The sequence below is a fragment of the Benincasa hispida genome, chromosome 9 (genome assembly GCF_009727055.1).
Source record: "Benincasa hispida cultivar B227 chromosome 9, ASM972705v1, whole genome shotgun sequence".
NCBI classification, from domain to species: domain Eukaryota; kingdom Viridiplantae; phylum Streptophyta; class Magnoliopsida; order Cucurbitales; family Cucurbitaceae; genus Benincasa; species Benincasa hispida.
In genome coordinates this window covers 92,402,681-92,427,182 of record NC_052357.1, presented here as the reverse complement: position 1 = coordinate 92,427,182, position 24,502 = coordinate 92,402,681, and the positions used below count along the sequence as shown (strand labels likewise).

The 24,502-nt window shown below is 37.3% G+C and overlaps 1 protein-coding gene across 7 annotated transcripts; it reads left to right on the top strand.

The window, feature by feature from the left end:
- The first annotated feature begins 521 nt into the window (after positions 1–521).
- Positions 522–24,188, top strand: LOC120085558. Of its 7 annotated transcripts, none has more exons than XM_039041593.1 (4): positions 522–872; positions 1,436–1,712; positions 1,919–2,083; positions 24,081–24,188. In XM_039041593.1, the coding sequence occupies exons 2-4, from the start codon at positions 1,448–1,450 to the stop codon at positions 24,098–24,100; spliced, it is 450 nt and encodes a 149-aa protein (XP_038897521.1). In that variant the 5' UTR covers positions 522–872; positions 1,436–1,447; the 3' UTR covers positions 24,101–24,188. The 7 variants fall into 7 exon arrangements, with proteins under 7 accessions (XP_038897521.1, XP_038897519.1, XP_038897518.1 ...); XM_039041591.1 differs by lacking the exon at positions 24,081–24,188 and adding an exon at positions 22,628–23,811; XM_039041590.1 differs by lacking the exon at positions 24,081–24,188 and adding an exon at positions 16,730–16,867.
- Positions 24,189–24,502: the final 314 nt, after the last annotated feature.

Here is a 24,502-nt window from a genome sequence, read left to right as displayed (position 1 = left end):
TCTTTAGGCCCTATTTGGTAGAGATTTTGAAAACAATAGATTAAATGAAAACATAGTTGTATTTCATTCTTGAAAACAAAGTTGTATTTCACGTTTTCAGACATGTGTTTGGTAGCATAATTCATAAATTGAATTATAATCTAAATAATTGTAAACTAATAGTTACCTACAAAATATTAGTTGACAATAAATTATTATTAAAGTATTTATGAACATGTTTTATATTAAGAAAATAGTATCATTGTTGTTTTGCAGAATTTAACAAAACATATAGATTATTTAAGAGGATTCAACAAAATATAGGGACCAAAATTTCGATCCTATAAATTATATAATATCACAAAACAATTTTGATATAATTTTTTATAGTAAAATATGTCGATAAATAAAATAATAATAATTTATTATCCACTAATATTTAATATTTAGTAGATAATTAAAATTAATTTACAATTATTTTATCCGAAAACATGACATATAACTTCCTTCCTACTTAATCTCGACTTTTTAAATTTCTATTTTGAGATTCTAAATAAAAAGAAAAAAAAAAAAGGAAAGAAAGAGGGAAATCCTCTCTCTCAACCCTAACTCAGGTCTCTCGATATCAATCACTCTCTCGCCTCGCCGAGCCACGAGCGCCGCCTCCCTTCGACCGCTGCAGTCGCACGCCGGCGAGCCTTTTTCCATCTTTGCCGGAGTCGCACGTCGGGACAGAACTGAAACAATATTATTCCAAAGATCATTTTGTCTGAGCTGGGCTACAAACTTTCCCTCTGATCTTTGTCTCCCACAATTCGCCAGTGACGACGAACCAGTTAGCGAATCCTTCTGGATTCATAGCACAAGTTCGGCGAGACCGAGAACTACAGTAGGTGGGGTAATTTCCTGTTTACTTCCGATGTGATTTATGTCTGAAATTCATTTACCGTTCCATGCTCTAATAGAGGTTAATCTCGAGGAAACTTTTGCAGATTTCGGAGTTTCAGTTTCAGCCCCAGATTTGTTTTTGTCTGTTTGTTTGTTTGTTTGTTTGTTTGTTTTTTTTTTTTTTTTTTTTTTTTTTTTTTTTTTGTTCTTAATAAATTACAGCAGGTATAATTGTGATTGAATCTATATGACTATTTTTCTACAATTGCAGTAGCTGCGAGCTTGTTGTTTTGTTCAAAATTTTCTGTCACGGACAGTCGACCACTAGACTTACACGTCATAGTTATGAGTGTTGCTTTTGATTTTTCTCTTGTAGATGGCATACTCGTTACATGTTGGAATTGTAGAAACTGTTTTCACTTTATTCTTTTTTGCCTCACATTATCGATGTTACATTACAATTGATTCTACATTATGCTGCTAAATAACGAGCTCATATGTATCAAACTTGTAAATATGGTTTGTTTATGGTAATACAATGATAAACTTTGGGGTTTTCTTCATTTAGAATTTGGCTGAGATGCACAGTCCAGAGAAATTGGATGGCGATTATTCTGCCAATGAGGAAAGCAATGTCTTGTCTGAATTGGAGACTTCCATTAGTCCCAATGGTGATCTCCAGGAAGGAAATGATAGTGAAAATAAGAATTTAGGTAATTCTAATGCTCTAGCAAATGGGCTCTCTTCCATGCTTATCAACATCATAAGGGATTTTGACTCCAAAGCTGATGATACTCTTAAAAGCCAGAGTCAGCTTTCGTCTTCCCTTGATCGTCTTACTACAGGTAAAATAGAGTTTCTTCCTTTTACTTAACTAATTATAGTATAGCTTTGAAGATTCTGTCACTTGCCAGGTTTAAGGGAAGTTTACACATCATAAATGATTTTCTCTAATTATTACCGTTTTCTTGGCTTGGATGCAAAAATTGCAGCTTCTGAATTTCATGGCCTTTTCAATGTTGTGAAAAGTTATTATTTTAACTGTTAACAGAACTGGATCAATTACTTGAAGATGCACCTTTCCCATTCATCATGCAGCATGCCTCAAGGATTTCTAATGTAAGAAAGAGAGTTTTGTCACTGAATTCCATCTTAAGAACTATACAACGAAGAGTGGATAACATAGATCGGGCAATCTCGATGGGCAATCTACCAGGTGATTGACTTCGCTCTTCAATGGGTTCAATTTGACTGTCTTTTTATGGCTTCTAGTTTAATGCAAACTTATTGGATAATATCGTTGGTTGTCAAGGTTTGTTCAACAACATTCCTATTTCTTGTTTCTAAAAGAACACGCATATATAATGACCCATGTTTCTTAGTCTCTCCATTTTATTGGGAAAGAAAGGTATTATCATAATTGATTTTTATTTTCTGTCTTTTTATCTATTCAACATAAAAGTGACAAGAGTGAGAGTTGATGAAGTTGTTCGGTATCTACTTTCCTGCACTCAGTAAAACCCAACAACACAAGGACAAAAGAGAAAGTAGCCAAAACAGAGCAACACTCTCTCTATTACGATGTCTAATGAAATCAAGGAAAGCAAAAGCATACACTGAAAAGGAAAAGTACGAAACAGAGAAATAAAAAAGATGACACAAGAATGGAAAACACTAAACCGGCCAATTGGAGAGGGCTAGCGATCTCTCCTTCCAAAAGCTGCTAGGCTTTTCCCTAAAATATTCCTTGCCTACTGAGCCTTCCTCCTTTCTGTTTATAGTACAACCTCGTGATCCCCTCCGTCATTCCCTTCCCTCCTCACGGTTATTTCCTCCTTCCACAATCTTTGGTGTAATTCTCCTTCTACCCTTCCTCTTATAGGTATGTATGTTTGGGGGTTCAACAATACCGCCCTCCTCGAAACACACCTTGTCCTCAGGGTGGAGTTGAGGAAATTGTTCCTTCATCAAATACACCAATTCCCATGCCGCTTCACTTTCTAGTAAGCCCTTCTATTTCACTAACCATTCATTTGCAGCCAACTCCTTATTCCAGCGTATTCCCAGAATCAATTTCGGTACCATCTTCGATTCGAACTCTTCGGTCAAGGTTGGAGGGTGCTGTTGCACTTGGACTTTCTCGCCCAATTTCTTTTTCAATTGGGAGATATGGAACATGTTGTGTATGTTAGCCTCTGGTGGTAATTCCAACTTATAAGCCACCTCCCCAATTTGTTTCAACACTCAGTAAGGACCATAGAACTTTGGGGCTAATTTTTCACATCGTTTCCTTGCTAAGGAATGTTGTCTATAAGGTCGAAGCTTCAAGAATACTTCATCTCCTACCTCAAAATGCAGCTCTCTCTTGTATAAATCAGTTTGTTTCTTCATTTTGTTCCTGGAAACCACCAAGTGTTCTTTTAAAGCATTCAAGGCTGCATCTCTAGCCATCAATTGTTGTTCTACCAAATCGTTTGAAGTTTTCTTCTCCCTGTACAATACTAAGGGTGGAGGCTTTCTCCTAAACACTGCCTGATATGGGGTGGACTTAATCGAGGAATGGAAAGTGGTGTTATACCAAATTTCAACCCATGATATCCACTTACTTCACTTTGATGGTTGCTCATTACAAAAACATCTCAAATAGGTCTCTAAGCATTGGTTTACTCTTTTTGTCTGATCATCCGTTGGAGGTTGGAATGTTTGTTAGATTTTATGTCCTAAAACTCGTAGTTTGTAATATCATATTCTTGTTCAATAAAACTGTTATTGAAAATCTTTAGTAAAATTAAATTCTATATTCATGAATCCAATAAACTAAGGCTCCGAGGCTATTAAGTTTAAGTTTGAACTTTATGTAGTGACATAAATGTGGATCAAGTTTAAATATATAGTTAAAATAGTCTATAGTATATGAATAAGGTTGGGCGTCTTATTCTGGGGACACTATGGATGCGACCCATTTTGTAGTTTGTACAAACGATGTGATCCTAAACCGTTCATGTGGAGACATGAAAGTGGGGACATCCTATGTAAAGAGTTTACAAGACTGAACTATGAAATAGTCACTTTTTGTGTTCTAAATGCCGTTTTATGTATAAAATTGACCATTTCGTTAATTGATGACCTAGGTAACTTAATCTTAATCTTGAGCTAACTATGAATTCCTGTTCACTCGGAATTATCCTTAGATCTGCATAGGTGAGAGTAGCTCATTATCGCTGGCCTAATAAGCCTCTCATTTCAGAGGTAAGATCAGGTAGATAGCTGAAAATATAGGATGCAAGACGAAATTCACCCCTACTTGTTATAAGGATAGTAGATACGTTGTTCCCTTTAGTACTGAATCCAGGTCTTGAACAAGGGGCCCCACCTTCTCCTTGGCCCGAGAGGGGTTCGGTTTATAGGTTGGACCTTAAACCAATTGTTCATTAGAGGATCAGAGGATCAGTGGAACGAAGATGAGATGATCGCAACCCAAGAAGAAGAGCCAATAGTAAATGAAGAAAGGAAAACAACACAACCGTCCTTAAAACAACCACCAATAATAGAGCTAAAGACCCTGCCTTGTCACACCCCCTCCTAGATTACCCTTCTTAATCCAGAAGTGAATGTGACGACAGTAGTTACCAACCATTTTGTGGCACTTACTGCCTAACTAACATTCTTAACCTGTTTAGATCCCTGGAGTACATATATAACATTCACCAAACTAATGAAACTTTAAAAATAACCTCAGAACACCAGGGATCAACAACAACATAATTACATTATATTAACACATACAGAGTTCAGCGGTCCCAATATATTTTACTAGTCCCTAATATGAGCAACACATATGTACAGACATTTACGGAATAAACACCTGAAACTTCTCTCTAGACTTTGGACTTTTAATTGGAGTCCTTGAGTGGCGGAGCAGCAGGACAGCTAACCTTTGGGGAGATGACCACTACTTGGGAAAAGAAAAACATTTGAAAGAATGAGCTACTCGCCCAGTGAGTGACTTAATAAAAACATAAATCTCATGCTTAAATTGAAAGTTAAAAAACATTATACTGGAACTAAAACATGTCAAGCAACGTGTACATAAAACTTTTAAAACCATTGTATCTGAAAACATAGCTAAACTGATTCCCGATTGAGAGAGAACCTTTTTGCTCGATCTCTCAACGTCAGATATCATGTTTAAGAGAGAACCCTTTTATTCGATCTCTCAAACATAAGCTTGGGCAGAGGTGAGAACCCTTTTGTTCAACACCTGAGAGAGAACCCTTTTGTTCAAGCTCTCAAACATAAGCATGGGCTAGGGTGAGAACCCTTTTGTTCAACACCTTCCAGCCAATGCTAGGAAAGAACCCTCGTGGTTCAGTCTTACTAAACTGATTAACTGTCATACGTGCACATAGAGCAAACTGGATCTTGACGTCAAGGATCATAACTGAAGCAGGGTACCACTGCTTATCACTGAACTGAGTGAATTATTTTGATACCTTCTCTAAGTACTTCAATACCAGAATCATAACTAGGTATTATAGCTCGGATACCTTCTCTTTGTACTTCAGTATTGAGCTGAAAATACCTGATAGGAAAACATTTTCATAAAACATGCTTACTGAAATCTTGATCTCATAAATCATAGTTTTCACAAGAACATCATTTGCTAACGCAGATCCCGATCAGAGACATTGTGCTTGCCGGCGTATGGATGAAGTGGAGAGGAAAGCTTCCCTCTCAGGCTTACTTTCCCGGTAGAAGTGACCCTTCTGCACAGAGCTTCAGCTTCGGGAATCGGAAGGATTTCTTGCTCGGAGACTCACTTTTCAGCCTTGTCTCGTCGTTCTCTCACATTTTCTCTGTAAAGTCTCTTCAGACCAGCCTCCTTTGCAATGAATTCAAGGATGCTATTTATAGACAAGACCTTGGCTCTTCGTATTGATGGTCCCACTGTGTAATTCTGATAATTCCTACCATGACATAATGGAAAAGTCCTTTCTGCTCCACGATCAATCTGTTAGAATCGTACAATAGAAAGCTGTACACTTGTCAGAATCGTCTGCGAATGCGTTCCTCTTCACATCTTCGATCGATCGCCACATGCAGTGTTGTTGTTTTGATTATCGCGTGCGGTTGAAATGCGTTGATTGCTAGAGTCCATGATCGATCGTCGCATGCGCCGTCATTGTGTTGATCATTTCTTCGTTCTTGATCGATTGACGCATGCGATATAGATGCGTTGTATATTTTGTCCTCGAGCCATTAACGCATGTGGTGACCTATTTCCTGCAAAACAGAGACTGAAACATTCTATTTTTCCATCGCAATGGGGTTAGTGGATGCGTTCACGACATTTTATAATTTTCGTATTTCTCAGCCAATTCTTATACTATCGACGCAACTTTCCCTTTTTTTTGCTGCATTATCTAAATAAAACAACATAAACAACTTGTATTTCTACAAGTTATCACTATTGTATGTGTGTTGCATGATCGCATAACATGAACGCATCCTAGGAAGTGTTAGCTGAACCATTTCTCAACCCGTTCCCTGCATATTCATCGCATCTTCCGTATTATCAACTCTTTTCTTAACTCTGCCACATACATTTATTTTATACCGCAAACAACAACCCAAAAACAACTATTTGATTTATTGGTTACCGCGTCTTCTTAAAAATTATCACCGCATACCATTTTCCTTAGTCCTTGAAATTCGACCTTGGACTTGTCAGGAAACTCAGTAGGATTTATACTTGGATTCTGCTGAGAAAACTTGTTGCACAACGCATTCCCATCACTGTAATTCATTCCATTATTTCACCGCATAAAATAATGCATCACTGACGATAACCTTCAAGGTCGGGGAAACGAAAGTGATCTTAAGGGGACCCAACTCTAGCAAGGATGGAAGTAACCCTGAAAATGATGGTGAAATCGTGGCAACTGGAAGACCAGAGTTTTCTGATCAATTGTCGAGCGTTGGGGGTGCCACGGGGGGATAGTGATATGTTAATGAGTGACTCTGTTGGGGAACTTCAGCCAAAAATCGAGCAACTTCAGCAAGAGTAGGGGGACGTGTTCCACATGTCTAAGGGGCTACTTCCCACCCCCCAAGTGGATCACTAGATCCAATTGAAAACGGGTACTGACCCAGTCAATGTGAGGTCGTACCGTTACCCTCACACACAGAAGAATGAGATCGAGAGGTTGGTGCGAGATAATAGAAGCCGGTATTATTCGCCCAAGCTTAAGCCCGTTTGCCAGTCTGGTTATCCTAGTCAAGAAGGACGGAAGTTGGCGTTTCTGTGTGGACTATCGGGCATTGAACTGTGCAACCGTACCTAACAAATTTCCAATTTCGATGATTGACGAGCTGTTTGGACAAATTGTATAGGGCCAGGGTGTTCTCGAAGCTCGACTTAAAGTCCAGTTACCACTAGATATGGGTACGACAAGAGAACATACCCAAAATCGCGTTTCAGACTCATGAGGGGCACTATTAGTTTTTTGTTATGCCATTCGGCCTTACCAACACCCTTGCAGCTTTCCAAGCCCTTATGAATAAGGTTTTTCGTCCTTACCTTCGAAAATTTATTTTGGTCTTTTTTGATGATATCTTGATTTACAGTAGGGACATGGTCTCCCATTTGGAACACATTAATGATAGTTTTCCAACCCTTACGTGAGCAGAGTCTATATGCCAATCAGAAGAAGTGTCAGTTTGCCAAGACTTGGATTGAATATTTGGGCCATTGGGTTTCGGTGAAGGGGGTCGAGGCAGATGAAGGGAAGATTAAGGCTATGATAGAATGACTGTGTCTGAGGAACGACAAGGAATTGAGAGGTTTTCTGGGCCTCACGGGCTATTACCGTTGCTTTGTGGCCAACTATGGGTCAATTGTTGGCCCACTCACGAAATTGATAAAGAAGAATGGGTTCGATTGGACTGAGGATGTCACCCGAGCCTTTGAAGCTTTAAAGGCAGCAATGATGACACTCCCGGTGTTAGCATTACCAAACTTCAACCTCCCATTTGACATTGAAACAGACGCATCAAGTATCAGCCTTGGAGCAATTTTGTCACAGAACCGGTGCTCCATTGCGTACTTCAGTCAAGCCCTTATAGCCTCAGGTCGAGAAAAGTCAGTTTATGAGAGGGAATTGATGGCTATCGTTTTGGTCGTGGAGAAATGGCGCCATTATTAGTTAGTCCACCGATTCATTGTGTACACGGATCAGAAGGCTCTGAGATACATTCTGGAATAGAGGGACACCCTCCAGGAGTGCAAAAGTGGGTCACGATTTTGAGATCAGATATCGGGTTGGACCGGAGAACAAGGTGGTGGATGCGTTGTCCAGGATCCCAACGATGCTCAGCTGAATGTGATTACGGTTCCTTCATTGATTGACTTGTTGGTGGTTGACAGAGAAGTTCAAGAAGATGAGAAGTTGAGAGGCATTTAACAAGGTGATTCGAGGGGAAGAGATGGCTCCCAACTATTCAGTGCATAGGGGAAGACCCTTTTGCAAGGGGAGGTTAGTCTTGCCCGTTCATCAAGTCTGATTCCGACCATACTTCACACATTTCACAAATCCATTGTGGGAGGTCATTCGGGATACTTGAAGACTTACAAGAGGATAGTGGCCGAATTTTTTTGGGAAGGTATGCGATCAGATGTGAAGCACTATGTGGCTCAATGTGATGTCTGTCAGCGAGCTTTGTCTCCAGCTGGGCTGTTACAGTCGTTGCCCATTCCAAACCGAATGTGGGAAGATATATCGATGGACTTTGTGGAAGGGTTGTCTCGTTCAATGGGATTCGAGGTGATTTTGGTTGTGGTGGATAGGTTAAGTATGCACACTTTACAACTCTGAGTCACCCCTACTCGGCCAAAACAGTATCCACGATTTTTATCAAGGAGGTGGTACGTCACCATGGTTTCCCTCACTCCACTGTATCAGATAGGGATCGGGTTTTCCTAAGTTTTCCTAAGAACTTTTCCAGTTGCAAAAACCTTGATCACATCTTCAAATTGAAGTGGTTTTATATTTGATTCACATGCAAGCACTGAAGTTCAGGAACATTGACACTTCAATCATCTGAAATTCAGTGGGCAAGGTGTGTAATTGGAGGTGATAGACCTCCTAATTGGAGTTTTGTAGATTTTTCCACTAACTCCACCAATTTTCAATTTTGTTATTTAAAAAAAAATCTAATTAATTATAAAATTAACTAAAATTTAATTTAATTAATTCATAATTAATTAAATTCAAAATATAAAAATTCAGTTTCTCAAATTGAATTGAAAGTGAAAATTAATTCGATTTTTTTATTAATTAAACAACAATTTAATATCAAATATTAAATTAATCACACATTTAATTTTAAACATGAATCCTATTCATGTAATTAATATTTAAACAATATTTAAATATTATAAACTCCCCAATTCTGTTTAGTTTCAATAAATTAAACGTTAATTAATTATATCAAATATAATTATACAAATCCTAATTTGAATTTTGAACTATTCAAATTCAAACCTTAATTTCAATTTGAATATTTTCGAACTAAAATTCAATTTGAACAATTCAAATTGATATCATTCTAAATTCACTCAATATATTAATTCAAAGTGTTTGTGTTTTAGAGCTAGTAGAGGGACCTTATGGACCTACAGATCATGAGCTCTACCGATTTGAGATTAATTGGCTAAAACTCTCTAGACCAAATTAATCAGTATTTGTTATCAATCAAATTACACCACTATAGCTTGATAGTTGCATTCTCCTCACTGTAGATATATTTGAGTCCACATGATATAACCATAACTAGTAAGTCGACCCTTCATAGGTTTTTGGTAATAACAGTAGGGTCAATATGCTGTTTTACCCCTGATATTACTTCTTAAGTTCCACTGATCCCCTAATGAACAATTGGTTTGTGATCTAATCACTAAACCGAATCCCTAAATCGGGCAGGCGTGAATTCCTTATTGTACCCTATGTCCCCAACTATCTACCCGGTTTTACCCCTGAAATGGGAGGCTTATTGAGTCAGCACGCCAACCTCACCTATGCAAATCTAATGATAATCCTGAATAAACAGGAGTTCATAATTAGTTCAGGATTAAGATTGAGTTACCTAGGTCATCTAAGCGAAATAGTCAGTCTTAAATAATAAACAACGTTTTAAAGTGACTTACTTCTTGGTCCGATCTTACGCAAACTGATTGCATAGGATGCCCCCACTCCTCATGTCAATAAATGAACGAATCAGGATCACTTCGTTTGTAGCACCGTTATAAAAACTTGTAACAACTACAGAGTGGGCCACATCAGATAGTGTTACCAGAATAAGACACCCAACCTTATTCGTATACTATAGATCATTTTGACTATTTACTTGAACCTAATCCACTTTTACGTCTCCACATAAAGTTCAAGTATTCATATAATAGTCATGAATCTTAGTTTATTGGATTTAGACTTTATAAGTGCAATTTATAGATTCAATAACAACTTTATCGAAGTAATATTGAATAACATCTTTATTGATAATAGAATATGTTTAACTTTATAAACTACGAGTTTCAGGACATACAACCCAACAGAAGGAGTGTTTGACTTCCCCTCGATAGCATCTATTCTAACTCACTAAGTATCGTTGCAAATAAATAAAGAAATATGGGTACTTTATTACTTTTGCTAAAATTGGATTTAGATACATAAATCTAATAGAATTTGTTTATTATTTAGTAATGTCGAACTCGATTATATAACTACTAACTTCCTATATATTCAATGCAGAAGGGTACTTAAACTGGAAGTCAAATATAAATACAATACTAGTCGTTGATAATTTGAGGTTTGTTTTAATGGGGGAATATCCACCTATTTCCAGTTCAGATGCTAATCTAAATGTTGGGGAAGCCTATGACAAATGAGTTCAAGCTAATGAGAAGGTCAAAGCCTATATCTTAGCTAGGATATCCGATGTGCTCAATAAGAAGCATGAAGCCATGGTCATTGCACGTGAGATCGTGGCGTTGTTGCAAGAGATGTTCGGGCAACCGTCTTCCTCGGTACGACATGAAGCTATAAAATACATCTACAACTCCTGCATGAAAGAAGGGGCTTCTGTTAGAGAACATGTCCTGGACATGATGGTCCATTTCAACATTGCAGAAGCTCATGGCGTTGTCATAGATGAAAGGAGTCAAGTTAGTATGATAATGGAATCTCTTTCGAAGAGATTTCTGACGTTTCGTACTAATGTAGTAATGAATAAGGTTGATTACGATTTGACCACTATTCTGAATGAACTATAGACTTATCAATCCTTGATGAAAAATAAAGAAAATGAAGCAAATGTTGTTTCACAAAAGAAATCTCTGAAATCTTCCTCTGGAACGAAACTTTCAGAGAAAAAGAATTTTGTTTCTTCTTCAAAGAATAAGAGTACCCAGATGAAGAAAAAAGAAAAAGGGAAGAAGAAAACCCCTGCTAAGAACAACAAAAATAAAGCACCAAAAGGAAAATGTATCCATTACAATGAAGACGGGCATTGGAAACACAATTGCCCGCAGTATCTTACTGAAAAGAGAGCTGAAAAGACAAAACAAGGTAAATCAGATTTACTTGTAATTGAAACGTGTTTAGTGGAAATTTCTCACTTAACCTAGATATTAGATTCAGGCACCGCTAACCATATTTGCACTTATCTTCAGGAAACTAGTTCTTGGACTCAGCTTTCAAAGAATGAAATGACTTTCAAGGTGCAAACGAGTGAAGTCATTTCAGCAGAAGCAATGGGAGACGTCAAGTTATATTTTGGAGATTCTTATATTTTGCTTGAGAATGTATATTATGTATCCAAAATGAAAAGGAACTTAATCTCCGTTTCTTGTTTACTAGAAAATATGTACAAAATAACTTTTGATATCAATGAAGGGTTCATTAGTTCAAGAAGTGTTCATATTTGTTCTGTTAAACTCGAAAATAACTTGTATGTGTTAAAAATAACTGACGCAAAAACCATTTTAAATATAGAGATGTTTAAAATGGTAGAAACTCAAAATAAAAAATGGAATATTTCTCCCAATGCCTATCTTTGGCACCTACGACTTGTTCACATAAATCTCAACAGGACTGAGTGGTTGATAAAAAATAGGCATCTAAATCAGTTAGAAGACAGATCATTACCTCCATGTGAATCATGTCTTGAGGGTAAAATGACCAAAAGATCTTTTACATGAAAAGTTCTTAGAGCCAAAGAACCTCTAGAACTCATCCATTCAAACCTTTGTGGTTCGATGAATGTGAAAGCTCGAGGAGGATATGAATATTTCGTCAATTTTGTTGATGATTATTCAAGATATGACTATATTTACTTAATGAGTCACAAGTATGAAACTCTTTGAAAAGTTCAAAGAATTTAAGATAGAAGTTGAAAACTTATTAGATAAAAGAATCAAAACACTTTGACCAGATCGAGGTAGTGAGTATATGGATTTACAATTCTAGAACTATCTAGTAGACCATGAAATTCAATCCCAACCTAGAGCACTTGAAATACCACAACAGAATGGTGTTGCAAAAAGGAGAAATCAAACCTTGTTGGACATGGTTCGTTCGAAGATGAGTTATGATCAACTATGTCAATCCTTTTGGGGGTATACAGTACAGACTGCTGTACATATTTTGATCATGGTTCCCTCAAAAAGTGTTTCTGAAACATCGTATGAGTTATGGAGAGGACTTAAAGGTAGTTTACGTCACTTTAGAATCTGTGGATGCCTGACACACGTGTTGGTGCAAAACCCCAAGAAGTTGGAATGACGTTCAAAATTATGCCTATTTGTAAGATACCAAAAAGAAACAAAATGTGGACTATTTTATGATCCTAAGAAGATAGTATTTGTATCGACAAATGCTACATTCTTAGAAGAAGATCATATTAGGAGTTATCAACCTCGTAGTAAATTAGTATTGAGTGAAATAAGCAGAGAAACTACAAATAGATCGACAAAAGTTGTTGATCAAATTGGTCCATCAACAACAGTTGTTGCTCCATATGCTTCTCAAGAGTTGAGAATTCCTCGACATAGTAGGAAGGTTGTACGTCAACCCGATCGATACATGGGTTTAGCAGAAACTCATGTCATCATACTTGATGACGACTTAGAGGATCCATTACCTTTTAAATAGGCAATGGAAGATGTAGATAGAGATCGATGGACTTAAGCCAGACCTATAAATGGAGTCAATGTACTTCAAGTATGTCTGGGAACTTGTAGATCAACCAGTTGGGGTTAAACCTATTGGTTGCAAATGGATCTACAAGAGAAAATGAGACCAAATTGGCAAGCTGCAAACCTATAAAGCTAGACTTGTGACAAAAAGTTTTACCCAAAGAGAGGGTGTAGACTATGAAGAAACCTTCTGTCCTGTTGCCATGATAAAATTTATAAGAATATTTTTGTCCATTGCTGCATATTATGACGATGAAATATGGTTGATGGATGTTAAGACAGCCTTTTTAAATGACCATCTTGATGAAAATATTTTCATGTCTCAACTAGAAGGGTTTATTGAACAGGGTCAAGAACAAAAAGTTTGTACGCTTAAAAGGTCAATTTATGGATTAAAACAAGCATCTAGATCCTGAAATATAATGTTTGATATTACGATAAAATCTTATGGCTTTGAACAGAAGGTTGACAAACCTTGTGTTTACAAGAAGATAGTCAACAAAACTATAGTCAAGTTTCCTTGCTGATATAAAGAGATGGCTACCATCACAATTCCAAATGAAATACTTAGGAGATGCTCGGTATATTCTTGTGATCCAAATTGTTCATAATTTCAATAATAGAAGTCTAATACTATCTCAAGCATCTTATATTGACAAGATGTTATCATGGTAGAATATGCAAAATTCCAAAAAGAGTATGTTACCTTTTAGACATGAAGTTCATTTGTCAAAGGAACAGTGTCCTAAGACACCTCAAGAAGTTGAGGAAATGAAAAGAACTCCATATGCATCAGCAGTAGGGAGCCTGATGTATGCCATGTTGTGTGCACGCCCCAACATATGCTTTGCAATTAGAATTGTCAGTAGGTTCCAGTCTAACCGTGGACATGGTCATTGGACGACTATCAAGAACATCTTCAAGTATCTTCGGAGAACGATGGACTATATGCTCGTGTATGGGTCTAAGGATTTGATCCTTATGGGATACACTGATTCTGATTTTCATACTAATATAGATTCTAGGAAATCTACTTTAAGATTAGTTTTTACTCTTAACGGAGGAGCTATAGTGTGGAGAAGCATCAGACAGAGTTGTAGCTGACTCCACGATGGAAGATGAATATGTAGCTACATGTGAAGCAGCTAAAGAAGCAGTGTGGCTATGCATGTTCCTGATGGATTTGGAAGTAGTTTCAAATATGCATCTGCCTATCACCCTGTATTGCAATAGCAGTGGAGCAGTTGCCAATTTAAAGGAACCGAAAAGACACAAATGCGGAAAACACATCGAAAGAAAGTACCATCTCATCAGAGAGATATTATAGGAAGGAGACGTGATAGTCACGAAGATAGCCTCAAAAGATAATCTTGTCGATCCATTTATGAAGGCTCTCTCGGCTAAAGTGTTCGCGAGCCACCTGGTCAGACTAGGACTTCGAGCTTCATAATCAAGGGCAAGTGGTAGAATGCCAAGGGTATATAGATGCCTTAGTTTATTGTATTTTCTCTCTATTTTCTCAACATTGTAAACATTATATATTTGTATATATTTGTAACTCACTGAAGTATTAGTCCAAGTGGGAGATTGTTGAGAATGTCATAAAACTTACAGTTTGTAATTGTTAGAAACATATTCTATTTATCAATAAAAGTATTATTGAGCTTTTTTCATTCAATAAAAAGTTATTTATATTGCATTTTATCATAAAAATCCAATAAACAAATCCAAGGCTATAATATGAATACTTTAACTTTATGTGGAGACATAAAAGTGGATCAAGTTTTAGTATATAGCCAAAATAGTGTATAAGTATATGGATGGGATTGGGTACCTCATCTTGGTAACACTATTAGATACAACCCACTTTGTATACTGATACAAATTATGTGATCCGTAAATCATTCATGTGGACACATGTAAGTGGAAGCATTCTATGCAAAGGATGTTTGCATAAGACCGGACCTCGAAATAGTCACTTTTTCTTATAATCATCGTTTACAGTTAAAACTGACTATTTCAAATTTGATGACCTAGGATAACTCGTCTTAATCTTGTGCTAACTATGAACTCCCGTTTATTTAGGATTATCCTTTGATCTGCATAGGTGAGAGTAGTCTAATAGCACTGCTAAATCAACCTCCCATTTTGGAGATAGGACCAAATAGATAGTTGGGAACATAGTCCTGCAAGATGGAATTCACTCCTACCCAATTTAGGGTTAACAGATAAGTTGTTCTCTAAAGTATTTATTCTTGATCCTGAACAACGAGGCCCCGACCTCTCATGATCGAGTGGGTCATGGTTTATTAGTTGAACTATAAACCAATTGTTCAATAAAGGTTCAGTGAGAGCTTAATGAGCAAGATGTGTTTATAGGGGTAAAATGGTAATTTTGACCTAGCTATAAATATGAACGACCTATGAAGGATCGACTTACTGTTTATGGTTAAAATGGACAGAAATATATCTACAGTGAGGAGAGTGCAACTATCGAGCTATAGTGGTGTGCCTCGATAGTTAACGAATATTGATTAATTCAGTCTAAAGTGTTTAGCCAATTAATCTTAAATCGTTGGAGCTCATGATCTGTAGATTCATAAGGTTCCTCTATTAGCTCGTAAAATTATATCTTGGATTAGTGAATTGAGTGGATTTGAAATATTTAAAATCGTAATTAGGGTTTAGAATTTAAAGTATGCAAATTCAATTTAGGGTTTAGATAAGTATATTTGATATAATTAAACGTAATCTGAGAGATTATAATATTTAAATATTGATTTAAATATTAGATTACACGAATAGGATTCATGTATCAATTTGGTATTTAATTAATTTAATATTTGATATTAAATTATTATTTATTTAATTAATTATTTAAATACAACCTTTTCTTTTTAAATTTAAATTCAGATTTGGTTTTTTAACTAAGTTTAATTTTGTTGAAAATTAAACGAAAATTGAAAAAGAAAAAGAAATTTAAAATTGATTTTCAATTCATAATGGATTTCTCCAACATTTTCAAGCTAATTGAGGTGGATTAATCCATTTCCTAACACCTAAGCCCAATAAATCATGTAGCTCAAGGTGTCAAGTTTCTAATTAAGAGAATGCCTACACGAGTTAGATTGATAAATACTCCAAAATTTGAAATTAGAGAGGTTCATGCAAAGTATATTCCAAATTTCTGCATTTTCTCCTAGACCCTTCTCTTTCCCTTCACCTAATTGAGATGATTCAGAGATTCCACCTCTCAATCCAAGTTAGAGGATAGTAGAGAAGATCATTGTGATGGTCCTCTATCAATTTGGAGATCCAATTCGTTGAGAGAAGCTGGAATTGCTGAGTTTCAACAAAAGTATTGTGTTCTTGAAACCCTCTCCTTTGAAATTAGTTTCAATGCATGCTTTTAAACTAAAATTAAGTGTAATTAGAGTGCTTATTGATAGCGGGCAGAATTGCACATTATTACAGTACTGAGTTATTAAACAATGAAGGTTTGCATTGATAAAATATGTTAGATTGCGTCCAAAAAGAATTAAGTTCATAATATTGCGGTCGCATGCGTTCATAGCATTAGAACAGTTAACTTTGGAATTTTTAACGCAGGGCGAAAAGTGCGATCACATGAAATCAATGGTCGAGCGCAGCATTACCGCAAGGCTTTACGGTGATTGGTGTTCGCAAACATCTGCCCAAGAAGGATTGCCACATAGAGCCGACACAACTTGGTGGGCGCATCTGGGTGAAAAGCATAATTAATCACGATGGGACAGAAAGCTGATGACAGTTGAATTCGAATTAAGTTGACAAGCCGCTAACGATAACAAGTACACTCAGCTTTTCGGTGACAAATATTTGGCGCATCAGTCAGAGAATTAAAGCCTTCCCATCTGTGCAATGATAAGAGAGAAGCCGCTTTTCACTCTGAAGCTCTATAAATACCGAAGGCATCCTTTAGAAAAGGGGTTCGGTTAAGCCAGTTCAGCAAGTTTGGAGACTTAGATAATTTTCCTTTAGATAGTTTAGCCTTGTTCTTAGATTTTCTTTTATTTTAAGGTGGAAGAGAGAGAAAGAGGTTGTGTCGATAGATCGTTTCGGTGAGCTTGGGAGAGTGCCAGAAGCATCAAGATCAGAGAGAGGGCCAGCTTCTGCGGAAGTAGGAATATCTTTTGAATCGAATAGAGTTGCCAGTGTAAAAGCCTTGGGCAACAAAGGATTGCTATCAGGCTCTCTACCTTTATCTTTCATTGTTATTTTGTATTCAAACACAGTTATAGAAATGGAATTCACTTCTCTATATCTGTTCACTCTCTGTTTATTATGCATGAGTAGCTAAATCTGTTGAATGGGTTGAGAAGCATTTAGCTAGCATAACTGGGGATATTCATTCTATGCGATTATCTTGTATTATGTATGCTTATTTCGTCTATTAGAGATACTCGGGAGGGTAGTCTAAGGATAGAATCTAGGCTTGGAAAAGTCAGGTTAGAATCTAGGCTCGGGAGAGTCAGGTTAGAACACATAATCAAGAGATAGAAGCTTAAGAATAAACAATGTTTGCTATTAATGCATCGCATGCATCCTAGAGATAGGATATGATTGTGTACAAGTCACCTTGTCTTTGTGTGCAACTTGCATCATCGCATAGGAAAAGAGTAGAGACTTAGGAATAAGCTCTATGGACATTTTTGCATTCAACACATGTGTCCTAGACTTAGGAGCACCGCATTTTCATTGAAAAATGATTTGCTGTTGCATGAGTGTAGCAGGATCGCATAGTCTGATGCATTCCCAGGAAATGCTAGCTAAAGACCTTCTCAACCCGTTCCTCCACATACTCAATGCATCTATCACATAATCACACTTTCTCGAATCCGCTGCATTTATTTAATTTATTACTACAGCCAACAAACACCAACAACTATTTAAGTTACTGGTTATCGCAAAGTCTTCCTGAGAATTACCACCGCATATTGTTTTCCCAAGTCTCTGAGTTCGACCCTGGACTTACCAGGAAACTCAGTGGGGTTTACACTCGGATTCCACTTAGAAAACTTGATTGCCCAATACATTTTCATCATCGCATTTCATCCATAATTGCACCTCATAAAATAATGCATCACTTATTGGTTCTGATTTCTTCTATGTTAGTTTACTCTATCACATTCAACACAATCTTACTGCGGGGTTTATGCTCCCTCAACACTTTATTTTATTTAAGATCATGAAAGTAACCACCTCTTGTTCCTTGAGGGTAACCTACAAATAGGCATAATTTTGAATGAGGTTCTAATTTCTTAGGATTTGCTTCAAGCACATGTGTTAGGAAACCTTAGATCTTGAAATGGTGCAAAGTAGCTTTACAACCATTCCATAATTCCAAAGGTGTTCTCGTAACAAACTTGGATGAAACACAGTTCAAAATATAAGTTGTAGTCTGTACTGCATAACCTCAAAACAAGTCTGGTAGGGAAGCATAACTCATCTAGATCGAACCATGTTCAATAGGGTTCGATTCCTCACTTTCCGATACACCATTGTGCAAAGGTGGGATACATTTCCATGTTCTATAAAATAGTTCTAGAATGTAAGATCCAAAAACTTTCCACCCCGATCATATTGAAATGTTTTAATTGTTTTATTTAATGCATTTTCAACTTCAGCCTTAAACTCTTTGAACTTTTCAAAAGCTTCAGACTTCTATTGCATTAAATAAACATACTCATATCTTGAATAATCATCAGTAAAAGTGATGAAATATTCAAACCCTCCTCTTGCTCTAACATTCATCAACCACAAAGATCTGAATGTACAAGCTCTAAGGGTTCTTTGGCCCTATGACCTTTTCCAGTAAAAGATATTTTAGTCATTTTGTCTTCACAGCATGACTCACACACAGATAAAGAATTTTCTTCTAACTCTCTTAGAAGTCCATTCTTAACTAATCTCTCAATCCCATTAAAACTGATGTGTCCTAACCTTAGGTGCCAAAGTCGGGAATTTTCTTTAGGAGAAATTTTAAGTCTTTTAGTTACTACAGTTTTAAACATTTCAGTATATAGGAGGGTTTTAGTTGCTAATAGTCTTAGCACTTATAAATTATTTTCCAACTTAGCAGAACAAATAACTATACCATTCTTGAAAATAAACGCTTTATTTACAGTGAAATGTACAAAATAGTTTTGTTCAATCATACACTTTACAGAAATTAAGTTCCTCTTTAATTTAGGAACAACAAATACATTTTCTAATAAAATATATCTATTATGTAAAGTAAGTCAAAGTCCTCTCACTGCCACAGTTGAGACGACATACCCAGTTCCAACACGCATCGTCATCTCCTCAGCTTCCAGTTGCCGCCAAGAACTAATTCCCTAAAATGAAGAACAAACATGGTTAGTGGCACTTGAATCAATTATCTAGGCTGAATCATCATTCTCCACTAAACAAGTCTGAATACAAGTAAATCACATTTACCTTGCTTGACCTTCTTCTTTTCTGTCAAGTATTTGGGATAGTTTATCTTCTAATGTGTCACACCCCCTCCTAGATTACCCTCGTAACCTGGAAGAAGATGTGATGGTAGCAGTTACTAGCCCTGCTGCACTTATGTCACACCCCCTCCCTAGCCTTAGCCCCCAAGACCTGAAAGGGAGTGTGAGGGTACACTAGTCGTATTCCAAGACAACATCTAAATTTAACATTTCCCTCTATCTATTAAATACTTCAACATGTTTACAACACTCTATCTAACTTCCATATACATAGTTCAATTTCCTATATTCTTTATTACATGATCCGAGCCGTGCCCTAAGAATTTACCAATTCCTGGTGTGTTAATGGTTAGTAGACTCCTTCCTGAATGCTCCACTTTGCTACCTGGGGGGGGAGAAGGGGGTATAAGAAAACATTTGGAAGAGTGTGGGGAGTGTGAGCTACTAAGCCCAGTGAGTGGTTCTTTTAGAATAATAATCACTTTGCAAAACATATTTTTGGGAAATCAATCACATAATCACAATTCCAGTATAATTTATGCATGATCATGTGTACATTCATTCAATTATCAACCTCCAGTTCCATGCTATACGTGGCATGCTCATATCATAGACACATTATCAATCACAACAACTTTTTATGGAAACTTTCCTATAACCCACTTTTCCCACCAATGTGCACATCGACAATTCTTTTCCCACTAGTCATGCTTAGGTAACTTGACTATATTTCTCGCCGGTCGTCACCAACTATTATTTTCCGTCGACCGAGACCGACTATATTTTCCTGCCAAGCATCTTTTATTAAGCATGCTAATTTATGTAATCTGGGTATAATCTCAGTTTCCATAGAAATTTCACAAGCAATATCATGGCAACAACATAACATCATAAGCATGCATTTGGCACTTACATATGCATTTATCCACATATCAACGCATAAAACTAAGTAAACACTCACCGTTAGCAAGTTTTTCTATTAAAATCACCTTGAGAATATCTTCTTGAGAATTCCTCCATATCAATGGAAATTCCTCAATTAATATTTGTTATATGAATAATGTCAAACTAGCCAAAATACTATTATATAATGAAAACACCAGCTTACCCTACTTCAATTTAGCCAAAATAACAAAATTAGCCTCTTTAGAGGTTATTTGGACCGTGGTAGGCTGCTGGGCGTTTGGCAGTAGGCAGGGTGGGCGTGTTGTGCCGCACAGGGGACTGGCGTGTTTGGGCGTGCGTTGCGTTGGGCGTGATGCATCGTATGGGGAGGCAGCTACGCTGGGCTGGTACGCGGGATGTGTCGAACGAGGTGCGCGCGGACGGACGGACGCAGTGCTGTGTGCGCGCGCAAAGTGTGGACTGGCTGTGCATCCAGCTGACTTAATGCCTCACCAACGCAACTTGTTTCTTTTGATCTCCAATCAACTTGGCAGCCTAATAACTCAAACGTCACTCTCTATATGCTCTCAACACACAATTTAAGTGATGGTATGAATAAATTCCTCTTGCCCAACCTCTCTATTTATAGCCATTTCAAACTCACCCCATGGTGACAACTCAACTCCCATTTGTCTCACTTTGGAGCTACCAACACTCATCTACCCAACCTAGCCTTGAGTTGTTCTCATTTCAGCTTGCCAGACAAAATCCTTTTTTGCATGAAATCTCCTTCACCCACCTCCTACTTGAGGTGATAAGATTTTAATTGCAAGAAATCTCCTTTGTCCACCTCCTACAAGAATTTTGTGTGATCCTCCTTTTGCCACCTAAATCACTTAAATACTTCACATATTTATCTACTTAAATTGTTTAAGACTTATGCTCGCATACCATTGGCATCCTCCCTTGAAGTTCTCCATCAATTAGCCTTACCTTTTTATTCTTAACGCATAACAATTCACCTTTCCTTCATTAAAGTCCCACTTAGCCAACGCATGAGTTGGCCATCACCAACGCATAGGGTGGCTGCTCACCCTTGACGCATGACTTGCTAGGTGTGCTTGCTCGGCCTACTAAGCATGGACGCATGGTGCTGACCATCGACACATGGTGTGTTGCATAGGCGCTTGCGCGCTTGGCCGCATAGGCATGCTCGACCGCACAGGCACTCTCAGCCGCATAGGCACTCTCGGCTACGTGGGCGTCTCGCTGCATGGGTGTGCGCTTGGCATAGCGCATCGACGTATGGCTACTCGGCAGACTTGGCAGCGCTTCGACGCATAGAATGGCTTGCTCGCTTGCCCATTTGACCCATAGTCTGGGCGCTCATCATACACCATCGATGCATGGGCTGCGCACTCGGCATACACCGTCGACGCATGGGCTGTGCGCTCAGCATACACCATCGACACATGGGCTGCACACTCAACATACTCCATCGACGCATGGGCTATGCGCTTGTCCTTGACGCATGGTTGCGTGCTTGGCGCATGGCCTGTGCGCTTGGCTTCAACGCATGGCCTGCGACCTAGCATGTTCACTCGATGCATGCTTCCTGCCTGTGACCACATGGCTCATGTATGCCTTTGCGTTGGTTGTATGCAACCCTTAGCCATTTTTTCAAGTTTTCTTGCTTCCATCCTCCATACCTTCTTGCGTCCAACATGTTTTAAGCCCTTCATAGGCGTTTAGATTTCTAGTCACCTTTTTGGATAATTTTTTATGTTTTTCTCCCTTTGCTCCAATATCCTTACTTAGGATTTTTCTTCTCTATTTAACCTCCCACTTTAGATTTAGTGTTAGGGTCTTACATTTTCCCTTCCCGAAAAACCCACATTCTTCCAAGCCCTAGCCCATTTTGCCTTCTTATCTCCCTTGGTCTCACTCCCCTGTCCCTTCCCGTTTCTGTGAGGCCTATTTCGGATTTCCTATTTCTGGCTTGATTCCTTCAATTGTTCACTGGTTAGTTCGGCTTTTTACTGTTTCTTTTCACGAAACTAGAAATTTCTCTAACTGGAACTGTTTTATCTGAACTTTTTTCATGTTTCTCTCTCAATTTTCTCAGTGTTTTCCTATCATAAAGCAAGGTTGTAGCTAGTTATAGAGATTGAAATGGCAAAGGAGAAAATCCAGATCAGGAAGATCGATAATGCCATCGCGAGGCAAATCACTTTCTCCAAGTGTCGGAGGGGACTTTTCAAGAAAGCTAAAGAGATTTCTGTTTCCTGTGATGCTGATGTTGCCCTCATTATCTTCTCCTCCACTGGAAAGTTGTTTGAGTATTCCAACTCAAAGTTTCTCTCTTTCTTATATTTTATTTTTTCCAAAAACAAAAACTGTAATCGGTTTCCCACGTTTTCTGAGTTCTGCGTTTCCTGAACCTACTTTAATTCCATTTATAAAGGACAATATATTACTAAAAAAGGCGAGAACCGTGACAAAAATAAAGAGCTAACCGAAGAAAACACATGTAATTTGCTTACAACAATCTTATAGAAAAAGATGAGAACAAATAAGGATATTAACCAATTTGATAATAGATATAAGAGGATATTCTTGTAAAGTAGTGCCTCATAAATTTTGTCATAAACAAACAGAAAAGGCTAAATGAAAACTATAAATCATGCCTCGAGCCTCGCTTTCTCATCAACAACGAGGTTTATGGTAATAGTGATGACTGAACTTTTCAGTCACTCAATTCTAACTATTGCGGTTATGATAACGATAATGGATATAAGAGGATATTTTGGTAAGTACATTTTTGAATACTTGCAGTTTTAAGCCAGTTTCTAAGTGTTTTCAAGTGACTTTAATGATATGGAAATTCCTGCTTGAGAAGTTATAATGTGCTTATTTCTCTTTGGACCAGATTGGATTAGAATGTAACACCCGTTTATGACTCATGGGTACTATTTATTTGTAGTTTAGATTTGATTCAAGGTGCTTGAGTTTGTGGGTTGCACTATGGTAGTTTGTGGGTTATTCATGCATTATGGTAGTTTTTGTGACAACTTTTGAGATTTGAAGTACATTGTGAGCTAAATTTGCTTATTGATGTATGTGTTCTTGAATGTTCATTTTTTTGGGAATTCTAATAGTTCTGTTGAGAACAGTGGTGGTGAAATATTTTTCGGAGTGTGTTTCTTTGAACAGGTTCAAGGTAAATTTTTGGTTTTGTTGTGGTAGCATCGTTATGCTGCCGAAAATTTTGAAAAAGATTCTTGAAAAAGAAGTAAAGATTTTGAAAAAGAAGATTCTCTCATTTATTCAACTATTGAGTTTTCTTGTTTTGCATATGCAACAAAGGAGTAAAGATTTGGTATCGCAACCTCTTTATGCTTTTTCTTGGGGAACTCTAGATCCAACACATTCACTACAAGAATTTTGCCTTGAATGTACCATTTATACACATTCCCAATAAACACGGTTAATTGAATATGAATTTTGATCACATTTTCACTTTCAATCCTTTGTCTTAAACCTTTTTTATTTGTGATCCTTTGAACAACAATGGTCAGACAAAGATGTCTATAACTAGACATTGCTGAAGTTGGAGGGGTCTGTTCAAGAAGAATTATGAAGAGATCCATACTTACTAAGTGGAGAGGGATAGTAAACTCATAATATTTGTATTATTTGTAATTTGTGTTTTCAAGGCCTGAACTATTGTACGGCCTTTTAAATTATAATTTTATAGCAAAATTTACGGATTAAATATAATAGATTTACAATCCATACATGAATAATATGTCATAGCCACAGTGTTCGATGATGATGTGTCATGTTATACTTTTTGACCGAAAAAATAAATTTGGCAACAGAATTTAAAAAAACGGACAATAATTGATAAAACAGACAGATTCTGGGCTTCAATGTCGGTTTAAAGGACTTCAGCTGCAATCGACATTAAAGGGTTTTAATATCGGTTGCAACCGCATTA